At 38.6% G+C, this 25,705-nt stretch overlaps 1 protein-coding gene across 1 annotated transcript; it reads left to right on the forward strand.

The window, feature by feature from the left end:
- The first annotated feature begins 17,186 nt into the window (after positions 1-17,186).
- On the forward strand, positions 17,187-24,948 carry CDX4 (caudal type homeobox 4). Its single transcript, XM_002930180.1, has 3 exons — positions 17,187-17,688; positions 23,246-23,391; positions 24,742-24,948. Exons 1-3 carry the CDS (start codon positions 17,187-17,189, stop codon positions 24,946-24,948), a joined length of 855 nt encoding a protein of 284 aa, XP_002930226.1.
- The last annotated feature ends 757 nt before the right edge of the window (positions 24,949-25,705 follow it).

Raw genomic sequence — 25,705 nt, forward strand, 5'->3', positions numbered from 1 at the left:
GGATTTCTCAACATTTGCTGCAACATGGACGGCACTGGAGGAGATAATGCTAAGTGAAATAAGTCAAGCAGAGAAAGACAATTATCATATGATTTCTCTCACCTATGGAACATAAGAACTAGGAGGATTGGTGGGGGAAGAAAGGGATGAAGAAGGGGGGATAATCAGAAGGGGGAATGAAGCATGAGAGACTATGGACTCTGAGAAACAAACTGAGGGCTTCAGAGGGGAGGGGGGTGGGGGAATGGGATAGGCTGGTGATGGGTAGTGAGGAGGGCATGTGTTGCATGGAGCACTGGGTGTTATATGCAACTAATGAAGCATCAAGCTTTATATCGGAAACCAGGGATGTACTGTATGGTGACTAACATAATATAATAAAAAAAACATTAAAAAAATAGAAATCATTAAAAAAGAACCAGACAGAAAAATCTAGAGTTGCAGAATTGAATAAATGAAATAAAAAATGCCATAGAGTATTAACAGCAGAATGAACCAAAAGAAGAAAGAATGAATGAGAAGGAGGGTAGAGATGGCAATTACCTAGACTGAGAAGACTAACAACAACAACACAAAGTATGAAAGAAAGCCAAAAAAAGTCTACATGATCAGTAGGATACCATGAAAATAAAAGCCTTGTTTGAATCATTGGAGCTCCAGAAAAATAAAAAAAGAGAATGTGGTAAAAAAAATTTTTTTAAATAAAGAAATGACTGAGAACAGCCAAACCTAGGGAGAGAGTTGAACATTTAATTACACAAATTTAATAGATCATCCCATTATGTCACTCCAATTTATTTTCTCCAAGACACAAAGGTTGAGGTATCACAATTCCACAATTACAACTGTAATATGATGTGATCAAAACAGTATGGTACTGGCACGAAAATAGACACATGGATCAATGGAACAGAAGAGAAAACCCAGAAATTAACCCACAAATATATAGTCAATTAATCTTTGACAAAGTAGGAAAGAATATCCAATGGGGGAAAAATTCTCTTCAACAAATGGTGTTGGGAAAACTGGACAGCAACATGAAGAAGAATGAAATTGGACCATTTTCTTATGTCATCAACAAAAACAAATTCAAAATGGATGAAAGACCGAAATGTGAGACAGGAAAACATCAAAATCCTAAAGAAGATCACAGGCAGTAACTTCTTTGACATTGCCGTAGCAACTTCTTTCTAGATATTTCTCCTGAGGCAAGGGAAACAAAAGCAAAAATAAACTATTGGGACTTCATCAAGATAAAAAGCTTCTGCACAGTGAAGGAAACAATAAACAAAACTAAAAGGCAACCTATGGAATGGGAGAAGATATTTGCAAATGACATATCTGATAAAGAGTTTGTACCCAAAATATATAAAGAATTTATAAAATTCAACCCCCAGAAAAATGCATAACACACTTTAAAAATGGGCAGAAGACATGAAGAGATATTATTCCAAAGAAAACATACAGATGGCCAACAGACACATGAAAAGATGGTCACCATCACTCATCATCAGGGAACTACAAATCCAAACTACAATGAGATATCACTTCACACATGTAGAATGGCTAAAATCAACAGCACAAGAAAGAACAGGTGTTGGCGAGGGTGTGGAGAAAGGGAAACCCTCTTGTTCTGTTAGTGGGAATACAAACTGGTGCAGCCACTCTGGAAAAGAGTACGGAGGTCCCCCAAAAGGTTAAAAATAGAAACTACCATATGACCCAGCAATTGCTGATTACATCTTTTGTTGCACATTAAAAAAAAATCTTTATGAAGTCCAATTTGTCTATTTTTCTCTTTTATTTACCTATGGCTTTTTATTTTAATTCCTGTATAGTTAACATACAGTGTTATATTAGGTTCAGATGTAAAATATAGTGATTCAAAAAATCTATACATTACCCAGTGCTCATCCTGATGTGTACTTTTTAATCTCCATCACCCATCTGCTCACCTACTTCCCCTCTGTTACTATCTGTGTCTTTGATGTTATATACAAGAAATTATTACCAAATCCAGTGTCATGAAAATTTCGTCCTATGTTTTCTTCTAAGAGTTTTATTGTTTTGGGTCTTACATTTAGATGCTTGATCCATCTTGAATTAATTTTTGCATATGTTAGGTAAGGGTACAATTGAATTCTTTTGCTTGTGGATATCCAGTTTTCCCAGCACCATTTGTTGAAAAGACTGTTCTTTCTCCATTGAATAGTCTTCACACACTTACAAAAAAATCACTTAACTATATATGTGAGTTTATTTTGGGGGTTTTTTTGGTTCTAGTTTATTGGTCTATATGCTTGTCTTTGTGCCAATACTATGCCATTTTGATTACCATAACTTTATAGTAAGGTTTGAAATCAGGAAGTGTGAATATTTCAGTTCTGTTCTTCCTTTTCATAGTTATTTTGGCTATTTTGAAGTTCCATATGAATTTTAGAATGTTCTTCTACTTTTGCCAAAAAAAGTCATTAGGATTTTGTTAGGGTTTGCATATACATCACTTTGGGTAATATTGACATTTTAACAGTAGTAAGTCTTCCAATCCATAAAGATGGGATGTTTCTCCATTTATTTATATCTTATTTAATTTCTTTCAGCAATGTCTTGTTGTTTTAATAGTATGATGATTTCATTTTCTTGGTTAATTCCTAAATATTTTTTTCTTCCAGATGCTACTGTGAATGGAATTGTGTTTGTAATTTCCTTTTCAGATTTCCTTTGTTCATATTTAGAAATGCAATTAATTTTTTGTGCATTGATTTTGTATCCTGAATTTTCATAAATTGATTTATAGTTGTAACAGATTTTTGTAGAATCTTTAGGGTTTTCTACATAAAAGATTATGTCATCCACAAAGAAATAATTTTACTTCTTCCTTTCCAGTTTGGATGCCTTTTATTTCTTTGTCTTGCCTAATTGCTCAGGCTAGAAATTCTAGCACTATGTTGAATACAAGTGGTGAAAGTGAGCATACATGCCTTGTTCCTGATCGTAGAGGGAATGTCTTCAGTCTTCCACATTGAGTATGATGTTCACTGTGGGTTTTTCATATATCACTCTTATTATGTTGATATAGCTTCCTTCTATTTCTATTTATTGATTTTTTATTATGAAAGGGTGTCAGATTTTATCAAATACTCTTTCTGCATCTATTGAAATGATAAATATATAGATCATTCCATCCATCTGCAGCAGAATACACATCCTTCTCAAACACACACAGAATGTTCTCTGGGATAGATTATATGTTAGATGACAAAACAAGTCTCAAAAAATTCAAAAAGAAAATTATGCCCGTATCTTTTCCCATCACAATAATATAAAACTAGAAATCATTAACAGAAGGAAAATTGGAATATTCAGAAATATGTAGAAACTAAACAGCCCACTACTGAACTGCTGATGGTTTACAGAACAAATCAAAAGGGATATAAAAAGTATCTTGAAACAAACAAAAATGGAACCATTACATACCAAAACTTATGGGATGCATCAAAAGCTGTTCTACTAGGGAAGTTTCTAATGATAAATTCCTACATTAAGAAAGAAGAAAACTCATACACACACAAAACTATCATTACATACGACGGAAAATTTTTTAAAAAACAATAAATTAGGCTGAAGTTGGTAGAAGGAAGGACATAATAAAAATTGGAGCAGAAATAATTAAAATAAATAATAAACAATAAAAATATTAATAAAACTAAAAGTTCTTTAAAAACAAAATTGGCAGTCCATTAACTTGACTAATCAAGAAAAAAAAGGGAGAGGACTCAAAGAAACAAAATTATAAATTAAAGAGGAAACATTACAACTGAAATCACAGAATACTCTCCACAATTTTACACCAGAAGATTGGACAACCTTGAAGAAGGATAAATTCCTAGAAGCATACATCAACCAAGACTCAACCAAGACTAAATCAAGAAGAAATAGAATATTCAAGCAGACCAAAAATGAATAAGGAGATAAAATCAGTAAACAAAGTCCTCAAAACAAAGAAAAGTCCAGAACCAGATGGTTTCACTGCTGGATTCTACCAAACATTTAAAGAATAAACACCAATCTTTCTTAAACTTCTCCAAAAAATTGAAGAGGAGGGAACATTTTCTAATACATTTTATAAGGCCAACATCACTTTGATAGCAAAGCCAGTTAAGAACACTAAAAGAAAATATCATCCTGATGTCATCCTTGATGAATATAGATGCAAAATTCTCAAGAGAATACTAGCAAATCAAATTCAACAGTATGTTAAAAGATCATACACATGTGGAATTTATCCCTGGGATGCAAGGATGGTACAGCATATGCAAATCAATGTGTGATACACCACATAAAAAGAGTTAAGGATAAAAACTATATAATCATCTCAATAGATGCAGAGAAAGCATTTGATAAAATACATCTTTCATGATAAAAGCTGTCAACAAATTGGATATAGAAGAAACTTACCTCAACATAATAAAGGCCATATTTGGCAAGCCCGAAGTTAAAATCATCCTCTAAGGTGAAATTTTGAAAGTATTTCCTCTAAGATCAGGAGCAAGATAAGGGTGCCCATTCTCACTACTCCTATTCAGGAGAGTACTAGGGTCAGAGTCAGAACAATAAAGCAATAAAAAGAATGAAAAGGCATCCAAATCAATTTAAGAAACAAAACAGACAAGCAAAGGGAAAAAAAGAGGGAAAAACCAAGAAAGACTCTTAACTATAGAGAACAAACTGATGATTGCCAGAGGGGAGGGGGGATGGGTGAAATAGGTGATGGAGACTAAAGAGTACATTTATCAGGATGAGCACTGAGCAATGTATAGAATTGTTGAATCATTGTGTTTTACACCTGAAATTAATATAATACTGCATGTTAACTATACTGGAATTAAAATAAAAAACTTACTAAATTTTTTAAAAGGCATCCAAATCACATAGAAGGAAGTAAAATTTTCTGTTGGCATATGATTATGTGTATAAGTAATAGGAAATCATAAAGAAGCCAAAAAACCTGTTAGAACTAATAACTGAATTCAGTAAAGTTGCAGGATACAAAATTGACATACAAAACAGAGGTGTGCTTCTATGTGCTAAAAGCAAATTATCTGGAAAAGAAAAAAATCCCATTTATAAGAGCATCAAAAACAGTAGAATATTTAGGAATAAATTTATCCAAGGCAGTGAAAGATCTGTACAATGAAACCTATAACATATTGATGAAAGAAACTAAAGACACGAATAAATAGAAAAATAATCTGTGTTCATAGAACAACAATTAGTATTGTTTTAATGTCTGCACTATCTGACACCATCTATACATACATAACAATCCCTATCCAAATTCCAATGGAATCTTTCTTGGAAGTTAAAAAAAAAAGTAAAATTTTATGGAACTACAAAGGATTTCAAATGGCCAAAGCACAAAGCTGGAGGCATCGCACTTCCTGAATTCAAATTATATTATAAAGTGACAGTAATCAAAACTATATACTACCGGCATAAAAAGAGCTACAGAGAAACCAGAAACAAACCCATGCATATACAATCAACATATTTGACAAAAGGGTCACTAATACTCATGGAGAAAGGATAGTCTCTCCAATAAATGGTTCTGGGAAAACTGGATATACACATGAAAAAGAATGAAATTGGCCCCAACTTACACCACTCACAAAAACGAACTCAAAATGGATTAAAGATTTCCATGTAAGACCTGAAACCGTAAAACTCCTAGAAAAAAAGTCAAGGAAAAAAATTTTTTTCATTTTTTTTCATCATGATAAGTGTACTCTTTAATCCCCCATCTCTTATTTCACCCATGCCCCCATCCAGCTCCCCTCTGGTAACCACTTGTTTGTTCTCAATAGTTTAGTCTGTTTCTTGGTTCATCTCTCTGTTTTTTTTCTTCACTCATTTGTTTTGTTCTTTAAATTTCACATATGAGTGAGATCATATGGTACTTGTCTTTCTCTGACTTATTTTATTTAGCATTATACTCTCTAAGCTCCATCCATGTAGTTGCAAATGGCAAGATTCCATTCTTTTTATAGCTGAATAATATTTCGCAGTGTGTGTGTGTGTGTGTGTGTGTGTGTATGTATCTCACATCTTCTTTATCCATTCATCTATCAATGGACACTTGGGCTGCTTCCATAGTTTGGCTATTGTAAATAATGCTACAATAAACACAGGGATGCATGTATCCCTTGAATTAGTGTTTTTGTATTTGTATTTGGTATTTTCTTAGTAGTATGGTAAGAAAAATATCTCTTGACATTAAGTTAGGCAATGATTTACTGGATATGACAACAAAAACCCAGATGACCAAAGCAAAAATCAAGTGGGGCTACATCAAACTAAAAAGCTTCTGCACAGCAAAAGAAACACTCTACAAGATAAAAATCCAACCTACAGAATGGAAGAAAATATTGTAAAACATATATAGGATGATGGGGCTTATAAAAAATATATAAAAACTCATACAACTCAATAAGAAAAAAATGTGATTTAACAATAGGCAGAGAAACTAAAGAGACATTTTTCCAAAGAAGGTATACAAATGGCCAAGAGGTACATGAAAAAGTGCTAAACATCATTAATCATCAGGGAAATGCAAATCAAACCCACAATGAGATAATACTTCACACCTGTCAGGATGGCTACTATCAAAAAGACAAGACATAGGGGAGCCTGGGTGGCACAGCAGTTAAGCGTCTGCCTTCGGCTCAGGGCGTGATCCTGGCGTTATGGATCGAGCCCCACATCAGGCTCCTCCACTATGAGCCTGCTTCTTCCTCTCCCACTCCCCCTGCTTGTGTTTCCTCTCTCGCTGGCTGTCTCTATCTCCGTCAAATAAATAAATAAAATCTTTAAAAAAAAAGACAAGATATAAGTATTAACAAGGATGTGGAGAAGAGGGAAATCTTGAGCACTGCTGGTGGGAATAAAAACTGGTAGAGTCATTATGTTAAACAGCATGATGGATCCTCAAAAAATTAAAAACAAAACCACCATATGATCCAGCAATTCCACATTTGGGTTTATATACAAAGAAAATGCAATCACAATATTGAAAAGATACCTGCACCCCCATGCTCATGGCAACATTATTTACAATAGCCAAGACATGGATACAACTCAAATGTCCACTGATGGATAAATGGATAAAGAAATAAGTGGAGGGGCACCTGGGCGGCTCAGTTGGTTAAGCCCCTGACTTGATTTCTGCTCAGGTCATGATCTCAGGGTTGTGAGATTGAGCCCGTTGATGGACTCCCTGCTCAGCGGGGAATCTGTTTCTCCCTCTGCCCCTCCCTGACTTGTGCTCTCTGGCACACTTGCAAATAAATGAATGAATGAATGAATGAATGAATGAATGAATAAAATCAGAAAGAAAGAAAGAAAGAAAGAAAGAAAGAAAGAAAGAAAGAAAAGAAAGAAGGAAAGAAAGACTTCTAGCTAGGCTAACTAAAGAATAAAGAAAGAGAGCACAAGTTCTTAATATCAAGAACAGAAAAAAGGATGTAACTATAGATCCCATGGACATTAAAGGATAATAAAGAAATATTAAGAACAACTCAATGCCCACAATTTTGAAGAGAATAAATGGACCATTTCCTTGAAAGATACTATCTGCCAAAACTCACACAGGAAGAAATATACATCCAAACAGGCCTATTTCTATTAAACAATTTAAATCAATAATTAATAATCTTCCAAAACAAGAAGCTGAGATGTGTTCACTGATGAATTCTACCAAACACTTAAAGAAGAAATTGTACCAATTCTCTTCCATCTCTTTCAGAAGATAAAAACAGAAGGAATACTTCCTAATTCATTCTGTGAAGGCAGCATTACCCTAAAACCAACACCAAAGACATTACAAACAACTACAGACCAATATCTCTCATGAACATAGATGCAAAGATCTTCAATTAAATATTAGCAAATTGAATATAATTATGTGTAGAAAGAATTATAAACCATGACTGAGTGGTGTTTATTCCAAGTATGCAAGGCTGGTTCAATATTAGAAAATCAATTATTGTAATTCATTACATCAATAGGCTAAAGGAGGAAAATCTTATATCAAAAGATGCGGAAAAGGAATTTGACAAAATCTAGCACCAATTCATGATAAAAACTCTCAGCAAACTAGGAATAGAGGAGAACATCTTCAAATTGATTTTTTAAAAAACTACATGATGTACTGTAAGGTGACTAACATAACATAATAAAAAATTTTTAAAAATAGAAAATAAACAAGTTAATAAGCCAATAAAAAAACTACAAAAACCTACAACTGACATCATACTGAATGGTGAGAAACTAGAAGCTTCCCCACTAAAATCAAAAATAAGGCAATGGACATTCCTTTTCACCACTGGTTTTCAATATAGTACTATAAGCCTTAGCTAATGCAGTAAGACATGAAAAGGAAATAAAAGGTTGGGAACAAAGAAATAAAAGATTTTTTGGCAGATGGAATAATCTATGCAGAAAATCTGAAAGAATGATAATTTTATAATTTTAAAAACTGGAACTAATAAGAAATTGTAGCATGTTTGCAGGGTACAAGATTAATATACAAAAGTAAATCACTGCTGTATATGTCAGCATTAAAAAAAGAATTACAATTTTAAAAACTGGAACTAATAAGCAATTGTAGCAAAGTTGCAGGGTACAAGATTAATATACAAAAGTAAATTACTGTTGTATGTGTCAACAGCAAACAAGTGGAATTTGAAATTTAAAAATGCACTACCGTTTACATTATCATCCAAAAAATTTAAATACTGAGATATAAATCTAACATAATACAATATCTCTATGAGAACAACTACAGAACTCTGATGAAAGATATCAAAGAACTAAATAAATGGAGATGTATTCTATATTCATATATAGGAAGACTCAATATTGTCAAGAAGTCACTTCTCAACTTGATCTACAGATTGAATTTAATCCCAGTCAAAATTCCAGCAAGTTATGTTGTGGATATTGACTGATTCCAAAGTTAAAATGGAGTTTACACCCTGAATAGCCAGCACAATATTGAAGAAGATGAACAAAATTAGAGGACTGACACTACTGGACTTCAAAATGTATTATAAAGCTACAGCAATCAGGACAGTGTGATCTTCGTGAAATAATAGATAAATAGCTTAACAGAAAACAGAATAGAGAGCCCAGAAGTAGACACACGTAAATCTAATCAACTGATGTTTGATAAAGGAGAAAAGGAATATAGGCATACCTTAGAGACATAGCAGGTTCAGTTCCATACTACTGCAATAAGGTGAATATCACAATAAAGTGAGTCAAATGACTTTTTTGGTCTCCCAGTACATAAAATTATGTTTATACTGTCGTTTATTAAGTATTCAATAGCATGTCTGTCCTGAAGCGGACCGGTGCTGTTCCTCTCTGGGGAGGAGGGAGTCTTGCCATATGCTTCTGCCTTTTGCTGGACCCCTCCCAAGAAAGCGGTTGCTCTACCTGTAGTGGTTCACAATTTCTGGCAACATAGAGCAGAAAGCTGGCACCTAGACTGGCTGTTTTCAGCTGGCTTTCCCACTCCTTTACCTGGGAACTCTGCTGCATTCAGGCAGCATCCATTCTTCTTGTAACCCTGGGGATCTTGAGACCACGTTGCCACACCTGGGATTCCACCCCCCACCCTTCACCACCTGAGCACCTTTAAGCCAGGGATGTCTCCCACTGTAGCAGACTTCTTAAAGTTTCAATTTTGCACTCCGCTGCTTATAATACTTTGCAGTAGCCTCCTTAAGTAGGCTCCCTCCCCTCCGCCATATCCTCAGTTATAACACCCTGAATTCAAGTCTCTGAGCCTTCTACCTTCCAAATGGTGGTCGCTTTTCTACTTTGTAGACTTGCAGCATTTCTTTTCTCAGATCTCTGATTGATTTCTCAGGTGTTCAGAATGATTTGAAAACTAAGTGTATTCAAGGGACCAAACTTAAGGGTCACCTACACCTTTGCCATCTTAACTCCTCCCACAACGGGAATTCTCATTCACTGCTGGTGGGAATACAAAATTGTACAGCCAATGTGGAAGACAGTTTGACAGTTTCTTTTGAAATTAAGTATACTGTTATCATATGATCCAGCAGTCACACTCCTAGGTGTTTACCCAAATGAATTGAAAGCTTCTATCCACAAAAAACCTTCATGCAAGTGTTTATAGCAGCTTTATTCATAATTGTCAAAAATTGGAACCAACCAAGATGTCCTCCAGTAGGTGAATGGATAACTAAGCCATGTACATCTAGACAATGAAATATAATTCAGTACTAAAACAAAATAAGTTACGAAGCCATGAAAAGACACTGAGGAACATTAAATGCATATTAAACTGAAAGCAAAGGAATCCATAAAGGCTACATACTATATGATTCCAACTATATGACATTCTGGAAAATGCAAAACTATGGAAACAATAAACATACTGGTAGTTGTCAGGGATTAGGGACAGAGAGGGATAAATGGGCAGAAAATAGAAAATACTTAAGGCAGTGAACGTATTCCATGATACTGCAATGGTGGATATACGTCATTATACATTTGTCAAAACCCATAAAATGTACACCACTAAGAGTGAGCCCTAATATAAACTATGGACTTCAGTGATAATGATGCACTGAAATAGGTTTATTGATTATAAAAAATGTACCACTGAAGTAGTGGTTATCAACAGAGGTGAAGGTTGTGGGTTTGTGGGGAAACAGAGATATATAAGAACTGTGTCTGTACTTTCAATTCTGCTAAAAACCTTAAACTGCTCTAAAACAAATTTTATCAATGATATATATATACACAATTGGTTATACATATAATTGTTATCATTGGTTATTTGAAGGATAATGAAGTTTGGGTGTTTAGGAGAGAATGAAAGTGCAGTGAAGAAACTTTCCAGTGAGGAAACAAGCAAAAATAGTAAGATGAAATGATGTAAGAGGAATTTTGAGTGCGAGAGAACAAAGAAACTGGGCTAAAGCAAGATCAAAGTAAAAGCAAACCTTTTAGAGTGAAAATGCTCATTATAAAATCAAATGTCAGTCACTAATGTGACTCTGTTTTGACTTCAAAGCCAAACTGTTCTGAAACAATCCCTCATAGAGTTCCACTTAGATTTTTAAAAAGGCCATTCCATATTTCATCAACTTGTTCACCCACCTCAGTGCTTCCTGGCCCTCATAGTGGGCAAGTTATTTTTTCAGAGCTAATCTAAATTTCTCCCATTATGTTTATACCAATTTTCCCTTTTATCCTGTGTTCAGTAAATATGGGCATAACAACTGGGCCATTATTCTCCAAGTCCAGATCTCTAAGCCCTGCATGAACATTGTGGTCAGACTAGATAATGATTTACTGACTGCTTCTTACTGGGCTGGTTTCTAAACCTCACTGAATCTCCATTCTTACCTCCATTCCCCCACCACCATAAAACAGGACTGATACCATCTACCCCTTTTGACTGTAGTGAGCCTAATGAGAATTCACATCAGAAAGGAAACCAGCAGTGGTTCTGGCTTGGAGTATATGATCCATGAACTGGGTTTCTGGTTCTCTTTCCCAAAGCAGATTGCCAGGACTTTTATTTCTCTTTTTTCTTTCAGAGAATTAACCTCCCCTATCCTCTCAGACTCAGTCTGAATTCCCTCTAATTCTAGAGTGTTGGGTTTGCAGTCTCTTCATTCTTGGTTGGCCTCTCTGCCTTCCTTCTCCCTCTCTCTTCTATAAAAGCCCTCCCTGACCCATACTTCCTAAGTTTGGAATCTTGGTATTAGGCACTGTCCCCTACTTACCTCCTTACATACACCTTCTCTCTTCCAGAGTCAAGGATGCCCTTGGATGCCCAAGAAGCCTGTTTCTCTCTGTTGCAGTCTTCTGGCTTCCATCTCAGAGCCCTGGAGCTTCCTTATTCCTCTTGTTCTTCCCAACCCAGAACCAGGCAGCTAGTCCTGAGGGCAGGGTGGGTACGGAGCCCTGGCCTACCCCTAACCCTAAATTCACGTTCCCATGAAAGAACCTTAATCTTTCACCAAGATACACCATCGTCCTGCCCCCACTGTGATGCTTTGGGATAGGCCTGGAGCCTAGTGGTTCTCATTCTCCAGAGCGTCTGGCCCTAGAAGTACAAAAGCCTATCATAATGATAAATATGGATGGAAAGAACACAAGGCCCCTTCCCTGCCCAAGACTTGAGCACTGGTGTCATGAAGGCTCCAAAGAACTAAGCGAGGGAGATGGGGTTGGGCGAGTGGAGGGGAGCTATTTTTAAAGCCCAGAGAGCAAAGTTTGACTGGACAGGCAATAGGCATAGATGTTTAAACTGCTCTGGGTCTTCTCCCCAATCTCAGCGCCTTCCATGTAAAGATGTGGGCTAGAGTAGGCACAGTAGGTCCATGCCCTGTGGAAGTCCTAGCCACTCTATGGATGATAATAATAACGGCTGTTCATTGAGCACATGACTGGAGCACTGAATTCTCCCAACATCTGTATAAAGTGATTTCTATTGTTAGTCCTATTTTTCCTGTGAGAACCTCCCAAGCATTAAGCCTACTAAAGACAAGGCTTACCCAGAACCCCACAGTCCATCACAGGTGTACCACGCTGTTCACAAAGCAATTTCACATTCATTATCTCCCACAAGCCTTATAATTTACCTGGTCTGTGGGGATCAGCCCAGAACCAGGCAGTGGAAGGGGAATGTCTAACAGAGGCCCTATTTGACCAATGCCTCTCTAAGTCTCAGGAAAACTAAAAGATCACTCCCTAGAAGAACTAAATAACCCTGCATGGCCTGAGCCCTGATCTTCAGACCGTGGGGTTTGACTCCCGCTGCCGGCCACTCTGGTTTCTTCAGGGAGGCAGCCTCTCCGGTTAATCTTCAGGTAAATAAAGAAATCAGCAGCACCTGGGTAGCTCAGTCGGTTAAGCATCTGCCTTCAGCTTAGGTCATGATCTGGGGGTCCTGGGATCTAGCCTTGCCTAGGGCTCCCTGCTCAGTGGGGAGCCTGCTTCTCCCTCTCCCCGCACCTCACTCATGCTCTCTCTCATTATCTCTCTCTCTCAAATAAATAAATAAATAAATAAATAAATAAATAAATAAAATCTTTAAAAAAATAAATCAAAATCTCCAGTCAAATAAACTAGACTGAACCTCCCTTTGACTCTCTACTTCCCCAATCCACTCCCACCTTCCCAGAAACAAACAAATCATAAAGTGAAGTAATCTGAAGTCGGGTTCTGCCAAGCACTTGGACAATGTTCTTACTGGCTTCTCTTCTAGACATCCCTGGAGCTGGGTCAAAATGATGATTTCCAGTTTATAGCTCCAAGGTCATTTATTGATTCAGCACACAAATATTTCCCAAGATCTTACCACCTGCATGACACTGCACTCTGGTAGGCTCAAACATGCTTCCTCATAGCCCTTTAACGTGCTCAAATTCCAAAGGATTCAGATAGAACCCCAAATAATTCTAAGGTAGACAAGAATAGTATTAATTAATGAAGGAGGGAAGTTGATAATGGAATTCAGGAAGAGTGCTTTCTTCACTATATGTTGGTTAATTGAACATAATAACAAAAAATGTTTTAATTAAGTTTTTATTATTTAAATTCCAGTTAGTTAACATACGGTATAATATTAGTTTCAGGTGTACAATATAGTGATTCAACACTTCCATACATCACCTGGTGTTCATCACAACAAGTGCACTCCTTAATTCCCATCACCGATTTAACCCATCCCCCCCCCACCTTCCCTCTAGTAACCCTCAGTTTGTTCTCTATATTTGAGTTTCTTTCTTGGTTTGCCTCTCTCTTTTTCCTCCTTTGCTCATTTGTCTCATTTCTTAATCCACACATGAGTGAAATCATATGGCGTTTGTCTCTGACTGACTTATTTCACTTAGCAGAATACTCTCTAGCTCCGTCCATGTCACTGCAAACGGCAAGATTTCATTCTCATTGGAAGAGTGCCTTTTGAGAGGAGCATCATCACATAAAGCTTTAGGGAGGAGGGGGCATTTGAGCTGAGCCTTGAAGAATAGGGAGAATTTGAACATTGTTTTAATAAAGAAAAACAGTATAGACAGAGGGAATTGCATAAGCAAAGATGCTTTTTAGTAGAAAGAGTATTGATCTGGGAGGCAACAGACCTGAGTTTGAACCTCAGTTCTGTCATTCGCTTCCTTAAAGAATACCTTCTCCTCTCAGGCCCTCAGTTTTCTCATAGGTAAAATGATAATATTGGGTTAGTTAACTTTTAAACGTCCTCCATGTGCTTCCATCCTGATGTAGTTTTTCAAACGTCAGGTAAACCAGTTTGCTCAGTATAGAATAGGTGAAAGAGAATAATTCAGGGGTAATTGGGTCCATGATATGAAGAGTATTTATTAAATGCCAGGCCTGGGAGCCTGAGCAGAGAAAGAAAATAGAAGCCAAGCCCCAGGCCTAAGCCCTGAGGTTGTACATTTAGTCTGGCTCCAACTTAAATACATAACTTTGCAGTTAGGGTGGCTTAGGACGGGAACCTAACTACACTACACACTAGTAGTTCATTTAAATAGTCATGGCACCTCTCTGAGCCTCAGTTTCTTCATCTCTAAAGTGGGAATAACACTAATAAATTAGCTCATGGAGCTGTTGTGAAAATTAAATGAGATTACATGTAAAAAGTGCCTTACAGGTATGTTACTTTCTCTGTCCCTGAGTCCCTTTTTCCCAGTGCCAGGCTTTAATTAGTCTCTGCTGACCAATTACTTCTGTTCCTTCTCCTCCTCCTTCTCCAGAGCAGGCTTCGAAATATATTCAGAATCTAACCACTTTCCTCCATCCCCAGTGCCATTCACCTGAATTATTGCAATAGCCTTTTAATTAATCAACCCACTTACAGTCTATTCCTAATCCAACTGCTAGAGTGAGCCCTTCAAAACTTATATCATGTCGCTCCTCTGCTCAAAACCCTACAATGTCTCCATACCTCACTTAGAGCAAAAACTAGAATCTTTACAATGACATACTCCCCCTTAGCTTTTGGACCCCATCTATTCTTTAGCCACACAGTTTTGCTTTGTTTACTGTTTCTCCAATAGAAGACAGACATTCTTTCATTCTCTTTTCACATGCTCCCACTGTCTGGATCTTCTCCTTATAGCTCATACCAGTACCTCTTCTATATTTTATCTAAATGTCATTTCAAGGCGAGGTCTTCCCAAGCCACCACATGTAAAATTGCAATACCACCCTCTCCAGCATTCTGTATCCTCCTTCCTGCTTTTTTTTTCTTCACAGCTTTGATCATTACCATCTGACAAAGCATAAAATGTAATTACTTATTTGTGTCTCTTCCCACTAAGATATAAGCTTAATAAGGTCAGGGGTTTTGTCTGTTCACTATTGATGTCTCAATGCATAGAACAGCACCTAGCATTCAATAAATATTTGTTTAGTGAATTAATGAATACAGTGGTTGCATACTGTGTACCATGCACCAAGTTAAGCAATTTGCATATATTATCTCAGTAAATCCTGCCTTGTAATGTAGACACTGTTAGGATCTCTATTTTACATGGGAGAAATCCCTGAAACTCCCAGAGGTGAAGTGATATTCCCAAGGCCAAAGAGACATCAGTTAATAGGCGTGTCAGTTTGGATTGGACTTTACAGAGCAGCACATTCCCTGAGTAGGAGCACAGCCTAGATTAAAGGTTGTGGTAGGTTTGGGCAGGGGGGTGGGAAGGCAAGGGGGTGGGAAAGAACACTGGGATACAGATTGGTTTTGTGGTCAGAAGGTTATCTTGTTTCTTGAACCAAAATCTTGTGTTCATTTGGCATCTACTGGCAAGTCAATGTCTTTTTCAATAATTGGAGCTTTACAAGGAAATTTCCTCAAGTGTGAAAGAAATCTGGAAGCTGTGGCTGTCCTGGATTTGAGACTGCAGGAATTTGACCCCTTGGGGCACTGGCTTTGAGGCAGAAGTCATACCTGATAGAAAGACACCTGAGACTAGTGAACTGACATTAAAATAATGTCATTACCCACACGGTTCTTCTCCCTTTCCTTCTTTTTTTTCATAACCTACTGTCTTCATCTTTCCTTAATTTGTGCATATTTGTAAAACATCCAATTAATCCAGCCTGCCGTCCCCTGGAAAGTAACTTTAAGAAGGCAGAGCAAAAATGTTTCTCTCTTCTGAGAAACAAACTGAGGCTTCAGAGGGGAGGGGGGTGGGGGAATGGGATAGACTGATGATGGGTGGTAAGGAGGGCACGTATTGCGTGGTGCACTGGGTGTTATACGCAGCTAATGAATCATCGAACTTTACATCAAAAACCAGGGATGTCCTGTATGGTGACTAACATAATATAATAAAAAATATTATTATTAAAAAATGTTTCTCTCTTGTTCACTGCTGTATCCCCAGTGCCTACAGCAGTGCTTAGTACTCAGTAGACACAAAATGTATACTTGTGAAATGAATCTGTTCTTAGAAACAAAGCCCTCCGCCTGGGGGAGGGAGCAAGGCGGAGAAGGGAAAACTCTTTTCAGTGGTATCCTGGGCCAGTTCCAGTGGAGTACCCCTGCAGGGGAATGTGGGCAGAGGGGATACCACAGAGGCAGGCTAGGCTGAGCAAGGGAAGTTCAGCAGAAAGAGGAGGCCCCAGGGTAAGGACTGAATTCCAAAGAGCAGGAATTGGCCCCGCTTCTGCCTGTCTTCATCTCACTTTGGAGGGAACTGGTCAGAAACCCCTGGAGGAACTCCTGCCTCCAAAAGCACGAACTAGTGCTATGGGGACCAGATGGACAAACGTGAGAAAGATGAGACAGAAAGGCTTGGGAGCTCTGAGAGAGGGAGCAGAGTGAACAAGTCCCTGTGAAAGTGAAATGGCCCTTCATTTGAATGCAAATGCTATGTAAAAGCCTGAAGCCCCTTGACGTCAGCCTAGCCATTGGTGGCCCATCTATACCGGGTTACCAGTCACCTGGAAACCTGACGGGTAGAAAACGCGAATGGAGTAGTCTGAGAGGCACAGGAGGGCGTGCAGCACAGCTACCGACTGATCTATTGATTCCCTGCTGCTTCTTAAAGTTGGGCTGGGGCCTTACAAGAACTTCAGAATGGCTTAGGGAGCTCCTTCCTCATACCCAAGCCACTATGTACAGAAGCTGCCTTTTGGAAAAAGAAGCAGGCATGTACCTGGGCACTCTCAGGAGCCCCGCGGGAGGCGGCACCGCCGAGACTGGAGGCCCTGGGAGTGGTGGGAATCCCCTGCCAGCCTCCAACTTCACAGCGGCCCCTGCCTACGCGCACTACATGGGGTATCCCCATATGCCCAGCATGGAGCCTCACGGGCCGTCGCTGGGGGCCTGGGGTTCACTCTATAGTCCCCCTCGAGAAGACTGGAATATGTACCCCGGACCATCCAGTACAATGGGCACGGTCCCCATGAACGACATGACCTCGAGCCCTTCCGCTTTTGGCTCTCAGGAATACAGCAACTTGGGCCCTGCGGGCGGGGGAAGCAGCAGTAGCAGCCTGCCAGCCCCAGCCAGCGGGTCACTGCTCCCCATAGACGCCGACGCCGTGGATGCCAGTTCTCCCAACAGAAGCAGCCACAGCCCTTATGCGTGGATGCGCAAGACCGTACAAGTGACCGGTGAGTAATCGATCCCAATGCCCTCACACTTTTCCTTCCTTTGCTTGGCTTCTACTTCTGTTGGTCTGGGTGCCTCCTACTTCTCAGGCCTCTCCAGGGACAGTTTAGCTGAGGACTACTGCGTGGCTGAGTGCCCAGGATCCCCTCCCATTAGTGACCTCCCTTGTATGTGCCTCTGCTCAAAGCCTGAAGAGTGCAGTGCCTGGAACCAGACAGACACTAGGAGTGTTTTTCATCATTTCCTGATGTGTCAAGGGAGCAAGCTGGTGGACAATGGACACACTGAGCCACAAGGATCAGGGTCCAACTCTGTAGTTGCCCAGATGGGAAAACAGATGCACAGGAAAGATCAGTGGGTGAATGAGGCAAGAGGATAGCCAGGGTCCCAGTGCTGTCACTGCTACTTGCCATTTCCATTTAAAACCCTTCCCCTTCTGGGCAGGTCTGCGCCCCTCAAAAGCTGGTGATATTCAACTTTGGTTTCATGGTGCTTGGCTAGCAATGGACCCTCCAGTTAAGCCACGAAAGCCCCAGTGGCAAAATGGCCTTGTCATCCTGGCCTCTCAAGGAAGCTGCAGCTTCCTTCACCCAAGTTGGCAGAGGCAAGCTGGACTCAAACCCATTGCCTTCTTCCAATGTCCTTTCTGCCAATGGAGGCGTTGAGTCAGGTGAGAAGGCAACAGCACACTGCTGGGACATAATAAGCTACTCGACTCTAACATCCCTGGGCATGCAGGAATATCAGCCCCAGCACTAATAGGTGGTTGGAGACTTCATAACTGTCCAGGAAGTCTTCTGGAGACATAGGGGCTGGGTGCAGGTCTGTAATGGAGTGCAGGAAGGCACAGAGATTCCAGCCTAATGCTTACCCACGCTGGCACCAGCAAGCCAGTGGGTGGCTGCTGGGAGCCCAGGGCAGGGGAAATGGGCACTCTGCTTTAATCTTGGATGGAGGGAGGTGGGGAGATGTTTGTATTCAACTGTAGTTGTTCTTTTTATCACATTTTTATTACTCCAACCTATCGCTCCCTGTCATTAGAAAAAAATGGTAAAATTTGACTCTATCATTCTTATCCCTCTGAGGAGGAAATGAATTTCAATAGCATTTGTCCATAATGATTGTATTTTTGTTCACAGTTTTGCACTTTTTCTTCCCTTCAAAAAGAAAAGGCAGGAGAGCGGGAAAGGACCAACTTTTACCATTAGGAGGACTCTTAGCCAGAAGGAGGCAGTTCTGGTTGATTGGGACATTACTAGGGTAGCAATCCCAAATTAAGAGTAGAGCTTAAACACTTGGGTTTAAAGTGTTTGGAAGAAAATCTTCATTTTTAAAAATATGGGTAAGTCAGTTGGAGAAGTAGAATAAAAAATGAGGTTAAGGTGGGGCACTCCTGGGGCTGTTATTACATCTCATCTTAGGGTTGTGATTAACATCCATTTACTGAGCCCTAAGATCAGCAAAAGACACAAAAGTCAAAAAAATAGCTGCTCCCAGTTCACAATTATGTTTTGAAACACTTTAGAAGAGGAAAGTCATTAGTATATTTGGAAGAGAGAACAATGGGGGAGAGGAAAGACAAAAGAAATGATTTTGAGTCTTGAATTTTTGTTTATGAGAGAAAGTATGACAGGTTTCTCTGCTTAAAAGTCTTCCATTTGCATTTGCTTTTATGAGCTTGGGTTTCCCTCTTGGGTAATGTTGGTGCCAAGAGAAGTTTAGAAAGGGACTCCTTAGTTTGTGATATCTTTATCACAAACTTTTAAACCTGGCTGTACAATGCTACCTTCAGAAGGTTTTCTCTCCAAATTCTATTAAGAAATTTAAAATTGAATTATTTTGGAACCCCTCTGACTCCTGGCAGCTTATCTTGTAGATGAGGCTTTATTAGAGTCAATCTTTGTTTCATTTTAATTTAAAATTATCTTTTTGCTATATGCTTGTAGCCTGAGGTGCAGATTTAGCAGCAGTTCAAGAATATAATGAGAAGTATGGACCCTCTCCCCAGAACAATGCACAAAAGTATACATACTTGTACCCACACGCATGTGCGTGTACACACACATGCCCACACATACACATACACACATCATTTTAAAAATAATTTTGGGAGATGCATGGATCCACTGAAGTCCTTCTATGGATCTCAGGTTATGAATTACACACAAAAAAATTAAGCTGATCACCTCAGTGGACCACTCTGAACCCAAATGCACCCATTTGTATGCTTAGTACACAGTGTTAAACAAATATTTGTTAAATGAATGAATGAGTCAGATCCTCCTAAATTTTCTACTTCAGTCTGTAGTAGTGTCAGACAACATTTGGCTTATGGCTGAGAAGATAATTAGATGAACTGCAAAATGGAAGTAACCCCTCTCTGATTAAGGTAATCAAATAAAAGTCTTCCTATGATTGAAGACTATTTTAAGTAACCTTAAGCTAAAGGAAGAAACATAAACATATTAGGGAATAATCAGAAACATTTCATACTGACTATTATCACATTTGATTTTCTAAGGAAAGGGGACTGACATAGTAAATGTCTGTCCCCTAGTAAATGTCTGTCCCCTAGGTGATTTGATTAAAAAGAAAGATATTTTTATTTACACTTTGTTCTCTAAGGGGTCTGGTCCAATACATATCTCATTTTAAAGATTACACAAAGAGGAACCTACAGAAAGGTTCTGTGAAAAGTTTAGTATTTTTGTATTTTAAACATTGTCAGTGTATTGCAGCTAGGAATTATTTTTTCATCTTTTCTATTACCCAAAGTTGTAGTCTTGGATGAGTTTCGGCAAGGTGATAATCTAAGCAGAGCTGGAGAAAGGCTTTTTTGTTAGGAGTGGGAAAGGGGGAGAGAAGGAAGTAACTGAGTAATTCTGATTAAGCCACTGGACAAAACACTGAGGAAGTCATACTTAAAAGGTTTTACTCATTTAAGACACTTCAGAAAATAAGTTGCTTAATAATTCTTGAAGTTTATCATTGTGCTCCTTGGTTTTGGCCATTTCACTGGACAATTTTTAAATGAATTGGTATGCAATTTTTGACTAAAAGCAGCAAAGGATTATCTTAAGATAGAAAGTCATTAAGATGGAGTCAATTGCACTGTATTCCCTATAGAAGGAAACTGGTTTTCATCCTCTTTGCTTTGATTTGGTATGATTATGTGGACGTTATGCTCTAGTAGAAGATGTCCAAATCCCATTCAGTCCCATTTCATCACTTAAGGAGCAGAAGCAATGAGACAGAAGAAAGAAGAGAGTTCAGGAAGAGGGACACAGGAGGAATTCATTTCTCTTTGCAAAATGTGCAGTCAATATTTCCCCTGAGCTACATCTTCTTGAGGTTTGAGGTCTTGTCTGTCAGATTGAGGCAACAGACTCTCTTTAACACTTCACATGGCTTTGATATGCAGCCTGGCTCTTCCTCATCCCTCCTGTCTTCAGGGGTTATATTGCCGGAAAGGGTGAGGATTTTCATGGCAAATAAAGAGGCCTGGTCTTGACTTTATTGTCCTTAGAAGAAACTGCAAGAGGGGAATTTATGACCAATGGGGGTGGGGAAGGACTGCAACCTTCCAGAGTTCTTGAAGTCTGGTTATATTTACTGATTATCAAAGAGTAGAAAACACAGACATGCTATAAGTTGAACTTTAACTTCTGCCTCAAGTGAGAATTTAAATACTCAGCTACTTTGGGATTAGAAAGTGTTTTAGGAAACATCTCTTCAAAAATATTTTTTGATCCTAAGATACGAGGTTCTGGAACTAAATTAAACCTCGGAGTTTTCATTGTGATCTCAAATATACATTCTGTCTTTGTAACTAACCAAATGCCAGACCCTTGGTTTCCCGGATTTTTGTTTGGATTTTAAAAGCCAGCTCAAAGTTTGGGTCTTTCAGGTAGGTTAACTGACTAGGGCTCATCATTTTCAATTTTCAAGGAGACAAGTTTTGTTTAGTTCATTAGTCCATGAGTTATTCAGCCATTAAGTTTAATATTAAAACATATCTCTCATCCAGAATTTGTTTCTACATTCGTGTCCCTTTTTTTTCTTTCCTGGAGATGAAAGAGTGTCTGACATTTGTTTAGGGCTTGTAAATTCCAAACCAACTGGCTGGTGTTCCTGAATGTAAAGGGTTCAGAATGGGATCTGATGCTATGTAGCTCCTTTGTTAGGCCTGTGCTGCATCTTAACACCTCAATGGGGTTTAGAGAACCACTTTAAAGAAACCTTTGTCCTACAGATCGCTCCCCAAAACCTCACATCAAAAACAACCAGGGAAGATCAGAAGCAGTTTGCCAAATGCCATAGAGAAAAGGAGGAAGATCCTGGAGGGAGTTAGAAAAATGGAAAAGAAAGGGAAGCTTCCTAATCACCTTTGGGAAATTTGAAAGGAAGAATAAAACTATTTGAGGAAGGGCATGAGAAATTAGTTAAACGCTGTAACACAAAGCAAATGTTTGTATATCCTTTCAAAGAATACTAGAATACTCATTCTATTCTGCTTAAGTCAACACCTCCTCCTTCTGCCATTGATCAGCCACTTGGGAATAAAAGTTGATTTAAGACCCTCACACACAAAAAATTTCTTTCTAGTAGATAATAGGGGCTATCCTAAAACAGAATCTAAGTGACAATAAATGTTTTCTTTTTAAATTATTATCCAAACAAAATTCCCTCTAGAATATATAAATAACTAGAATGTATGTTACTAATAATGTCAGGATCACAGAACAGTTTGCCACACTTGGGCCATTCTTATGCTTCATAGCATATTTAAACTGGGAATAACATTTAGCATACTGGACTGGGAATCAGAGGTATGTGTTTGGGTCCCGACACTTCAGCTCACTAGCACACAACCAGTTATTTACCTACACTGAGCCTCAGGTTTCTTATTGGCAAAATGGGGATAAGACATATCCTGCATAGGGGCACTTGGGGGGCTCAGTTGGTTAAGCAACCTCCTTTGGCTCAGGTCATGATCCCAGGGTCTTAGGATCGAGCCCCGTGTCGGGCTCCCTGCCCAGTGGTGAGCCTGCTTCTCCCTCTCCCACTCCCTCGTTTGTGCTCTCTCTCTGTGTCAAAAAATAAATAAAATCTTTTAAAAAAGATATATTCTGTATAATTCAAAAGTGTAGGTGAGAGGTTCAATAGGAAATGGTATGAATGAACTGCATAAAATATAAAGGAAAGTGTATGTATATTTTATGTTGCTACTACTGCCAGTGCTGTTCCTATATGTTAGTGGGAAGGGAAGGGAATGAAAATTATGGATTAAGTGTTTGCTTTAAAAAAATAAAATGCTTTGGTGTAAGTAGGTCAGTGGTGGTGTGATAGGTTTTATATAGATATAGATGTAGATATAGCCACAGATGACAAAGAATTTAATGGAAAAGTGGATAATATAGTATATTTGGTTCAAAAAATGTACTCATTTCATATCTGAAAGTAATAGATAAGTATGGGAACAGTAATTGTGATTCCTTCAACCAAAACAATCTCCAAAGAAGTAAAATATGAGTAAATATATTGCTTTCTCCCCTACAGGGAAAACCAGGACAAAAGAAAAGTATCGTGTGGTTTACACAGATCATCAAAGATTGGAGCTAGAGAAGGAATTCCACTGCAATAGATATATCACCATTCGGAGAAAATCAGAACTGGCAGTCAACCTGGGCCTTTCTGAAAGACAGGTACACTGGAAGTACAACCAACATATCTTAAATGTTATTTCAATAGGCTGAGGTTTGGGGGAAGTCTGTAAGCAAGAGTGGAAGCAAAACAGAAGACCAAGACATTTTCCAAGCTCTTTTAAAGCCCACATTCTTCCTACTGGAAGTTTAGTCTCTTTGGTCAGTGGGTTTATTAATAATTGAATGTGCCGGGCAATATGCAGATGGAGAAGCAAAGGGTTGGGACATAGGAGGTGAAGAATTACATAGAATTAATCTGTCAAGTCAAAACCTTGATTGACTCCCCAAGTAGTCACAACCAATGTATGAAGTGGCAATTTGGCAATCATGGCAATTATCTGGTTCACATCAGTCAAACTATAGTAGTAACTGAACACCAGTGCTGCTAGCTGAACCAAGTTTTTCTATTATTCAGGGTAGGAAATTTAATTTTCTATGGTCTGATAATTCTACGATGCCTGCCTCAAATTTAAAAAACTGTAGGTACTCAATGAAGCATGACAAGGATCAATGGCTTCCATTTACCTAAACTTTGACATTACACAACTATGTTATGCTTTTTCACTTAAATCTAGAAGTAATCCTGGAATCATAGAATGCTAGAATTAGAAAGTCCATTAGTGTGTTATCTTTCCCAAGCAGCTTGTATTTCATTCAGGTATGAAGGCACATTGGTATCACAGCAAGAGATATAGTATTTCATTACCCTTGTTCACCTAGTTCTATGTTTCATTAAACTTATTATTAGGAAGTAACTTTTAATGACAGATCATAATCACCTTTGTTATTTTTCCTTTTTATCACCACACCTCAGCATCTGTTGCTCTCTCATTTATTTCTACCTGTGCAACAGAGGTGGTGGATAAGGTATAATATAAAGAGCAATGCATTTAGAATCAGTAGCCCTGGATTTGACCTCAAAATTTCATCTCGTGCAAGATACTTTCCTTCTCTCAGTCTCAGCTTTTTTTTTTTAAGATTTTATTTATTTATTTATTTGACGGAGATAGAGACAGCCAGCGAGAGAGGGAACACAAGCAGGGGGAGTGGGAGAGGAAGAAGCAGGCTCACAGCAGAGGAGCCTGACGTGGGGCTCGATCCCATAACGCTGGGATCACGCCCTGAGCCGAAGGCAGACGCTTAACCGCTGTGCCACCCAGGCGCCCCACAGCTTTTTTTTTTTTAACCCGTTAAACAGGTATACTTCACAAGGTCATTGGGAGGTTCAAATGAAGTGATACATGTGATAGGGCTTTGTAAATGCTAAAATCCCTGTACAATATCAGTAATGACTGTGAAAACTGCATTCGGTATGATGCCCCATTAAATCAAAAGCATTTTTTGTTTCAGGTGAAAATCTGGTTTCAGAATCGCAGAGCCAAGGAGAGAAAAATGATCAAAAAGAAAATCTCCCAGTTTGAGAACAGTGGAGGCTCAGTACAAAGTGATTCTGGCTCCATCAGCCCTGGGGAACTACCTAACACTTTTTTCACCACTTCATCTGCTGTTCATAGATTTCAGCCTATTGAGATACAGCAGGTCATAGTCTCTGAATGAAAGAAAAGGCAAAGAGAAATGGAAAGTCCCCCATCCTTTAGCATTGTCTTCTTGGTCTCTAAGATATCAGCAGGGGAGTTAGGACAGGATGTAATTTCTCTTAAGGCAGTATTCAGAACAAGTGGATGTGCAACGGTTGAAGATAATTGAGAGGTCACTTACTGTTAGAAACCATCCTCAGAAAACTCCTGTCATGTGCTATGCTATGTGGCAGTCACTTAGGAACTTGGTGGTGAGCTATATAATTAAAAGCTACAATCACAGGCCTTTGCAACTCTATTCACAATTTCAGAAACTTACTTGTGAACAAATTGTAAAAAACAGTTCAGGAAGGAGGCATATTTGTGTATGTGTACTTGTGTTTGTTATTTGATGCTGGGTGTGTTCTTTTATGCTGTTTTGGTGGGGGGGAGGTAAGCAGAAGTTTACCCATCTGTAGCTACCTTTGCAAGTGATTAATTCAAAAGCTAAGAGCATTTTTGTAACAAGACAAATTTTTAAAAATCAGCAGGAGATGATTCTGAATCCATTATCACTGATTAATAAAAATAATAAATAGAAAGACTATTTTTGTTCACCAATCAATCATTTTCTGGCATCAATTACCTCATCTCAGAACTTCCAACCTATAGTGTTGATTTCAAATCTTGCCAAAATAATGAAGTCAGACTAGAACAATACAGCCCAGCTTGGTTGAGTCATTAAAAAGGCAGCTCTCCTACACACAGAACAAACTCTAGTCCCCTTTTGTTTTTTC

The sequence above is a fragment of the Ailuropoda melanoleuca genome, chromosome X (assembly GCF_002007445.2).
Source record: "Ailuropoda melanoleuca isolate Jingjing chromosome X, ASM200744v2, whole genome shotgun sequence".
Classification (NCBI taxonomy): domain Eukaryota; kingdom Metazoa; phylum Chordata; class Mammalia; order Carnivora; family Ursidae; genus Ailuropoda; species Ailuropoda melanoleuca.

Excerpts from the sequence above, each read along its gene's own strand:
- CDX4 (XM_002930180.1), top strand. The coding sequence starts at position 17,187 with ATGTACAGAAGCTGCCTTTTGGAAAAAGAAGCAGGCATGTACCTGGGC. Across the intron at positions 17,689-23,245 it reads CAAGACCGTACAAGTGACCG|GGAAAACCAGGACAAAAGAA; the intron begins GTGAGTAATCGA and ends TCTCCCCTACAG. Across the intron at positions 23,392-24,741 it reads TGGGCCTTTCTGAAAGACAG|GTGAAAATCTGGTTTCAGAA; the intron begins GTACACTGGAAG and ends TTTTTGTTTCAG.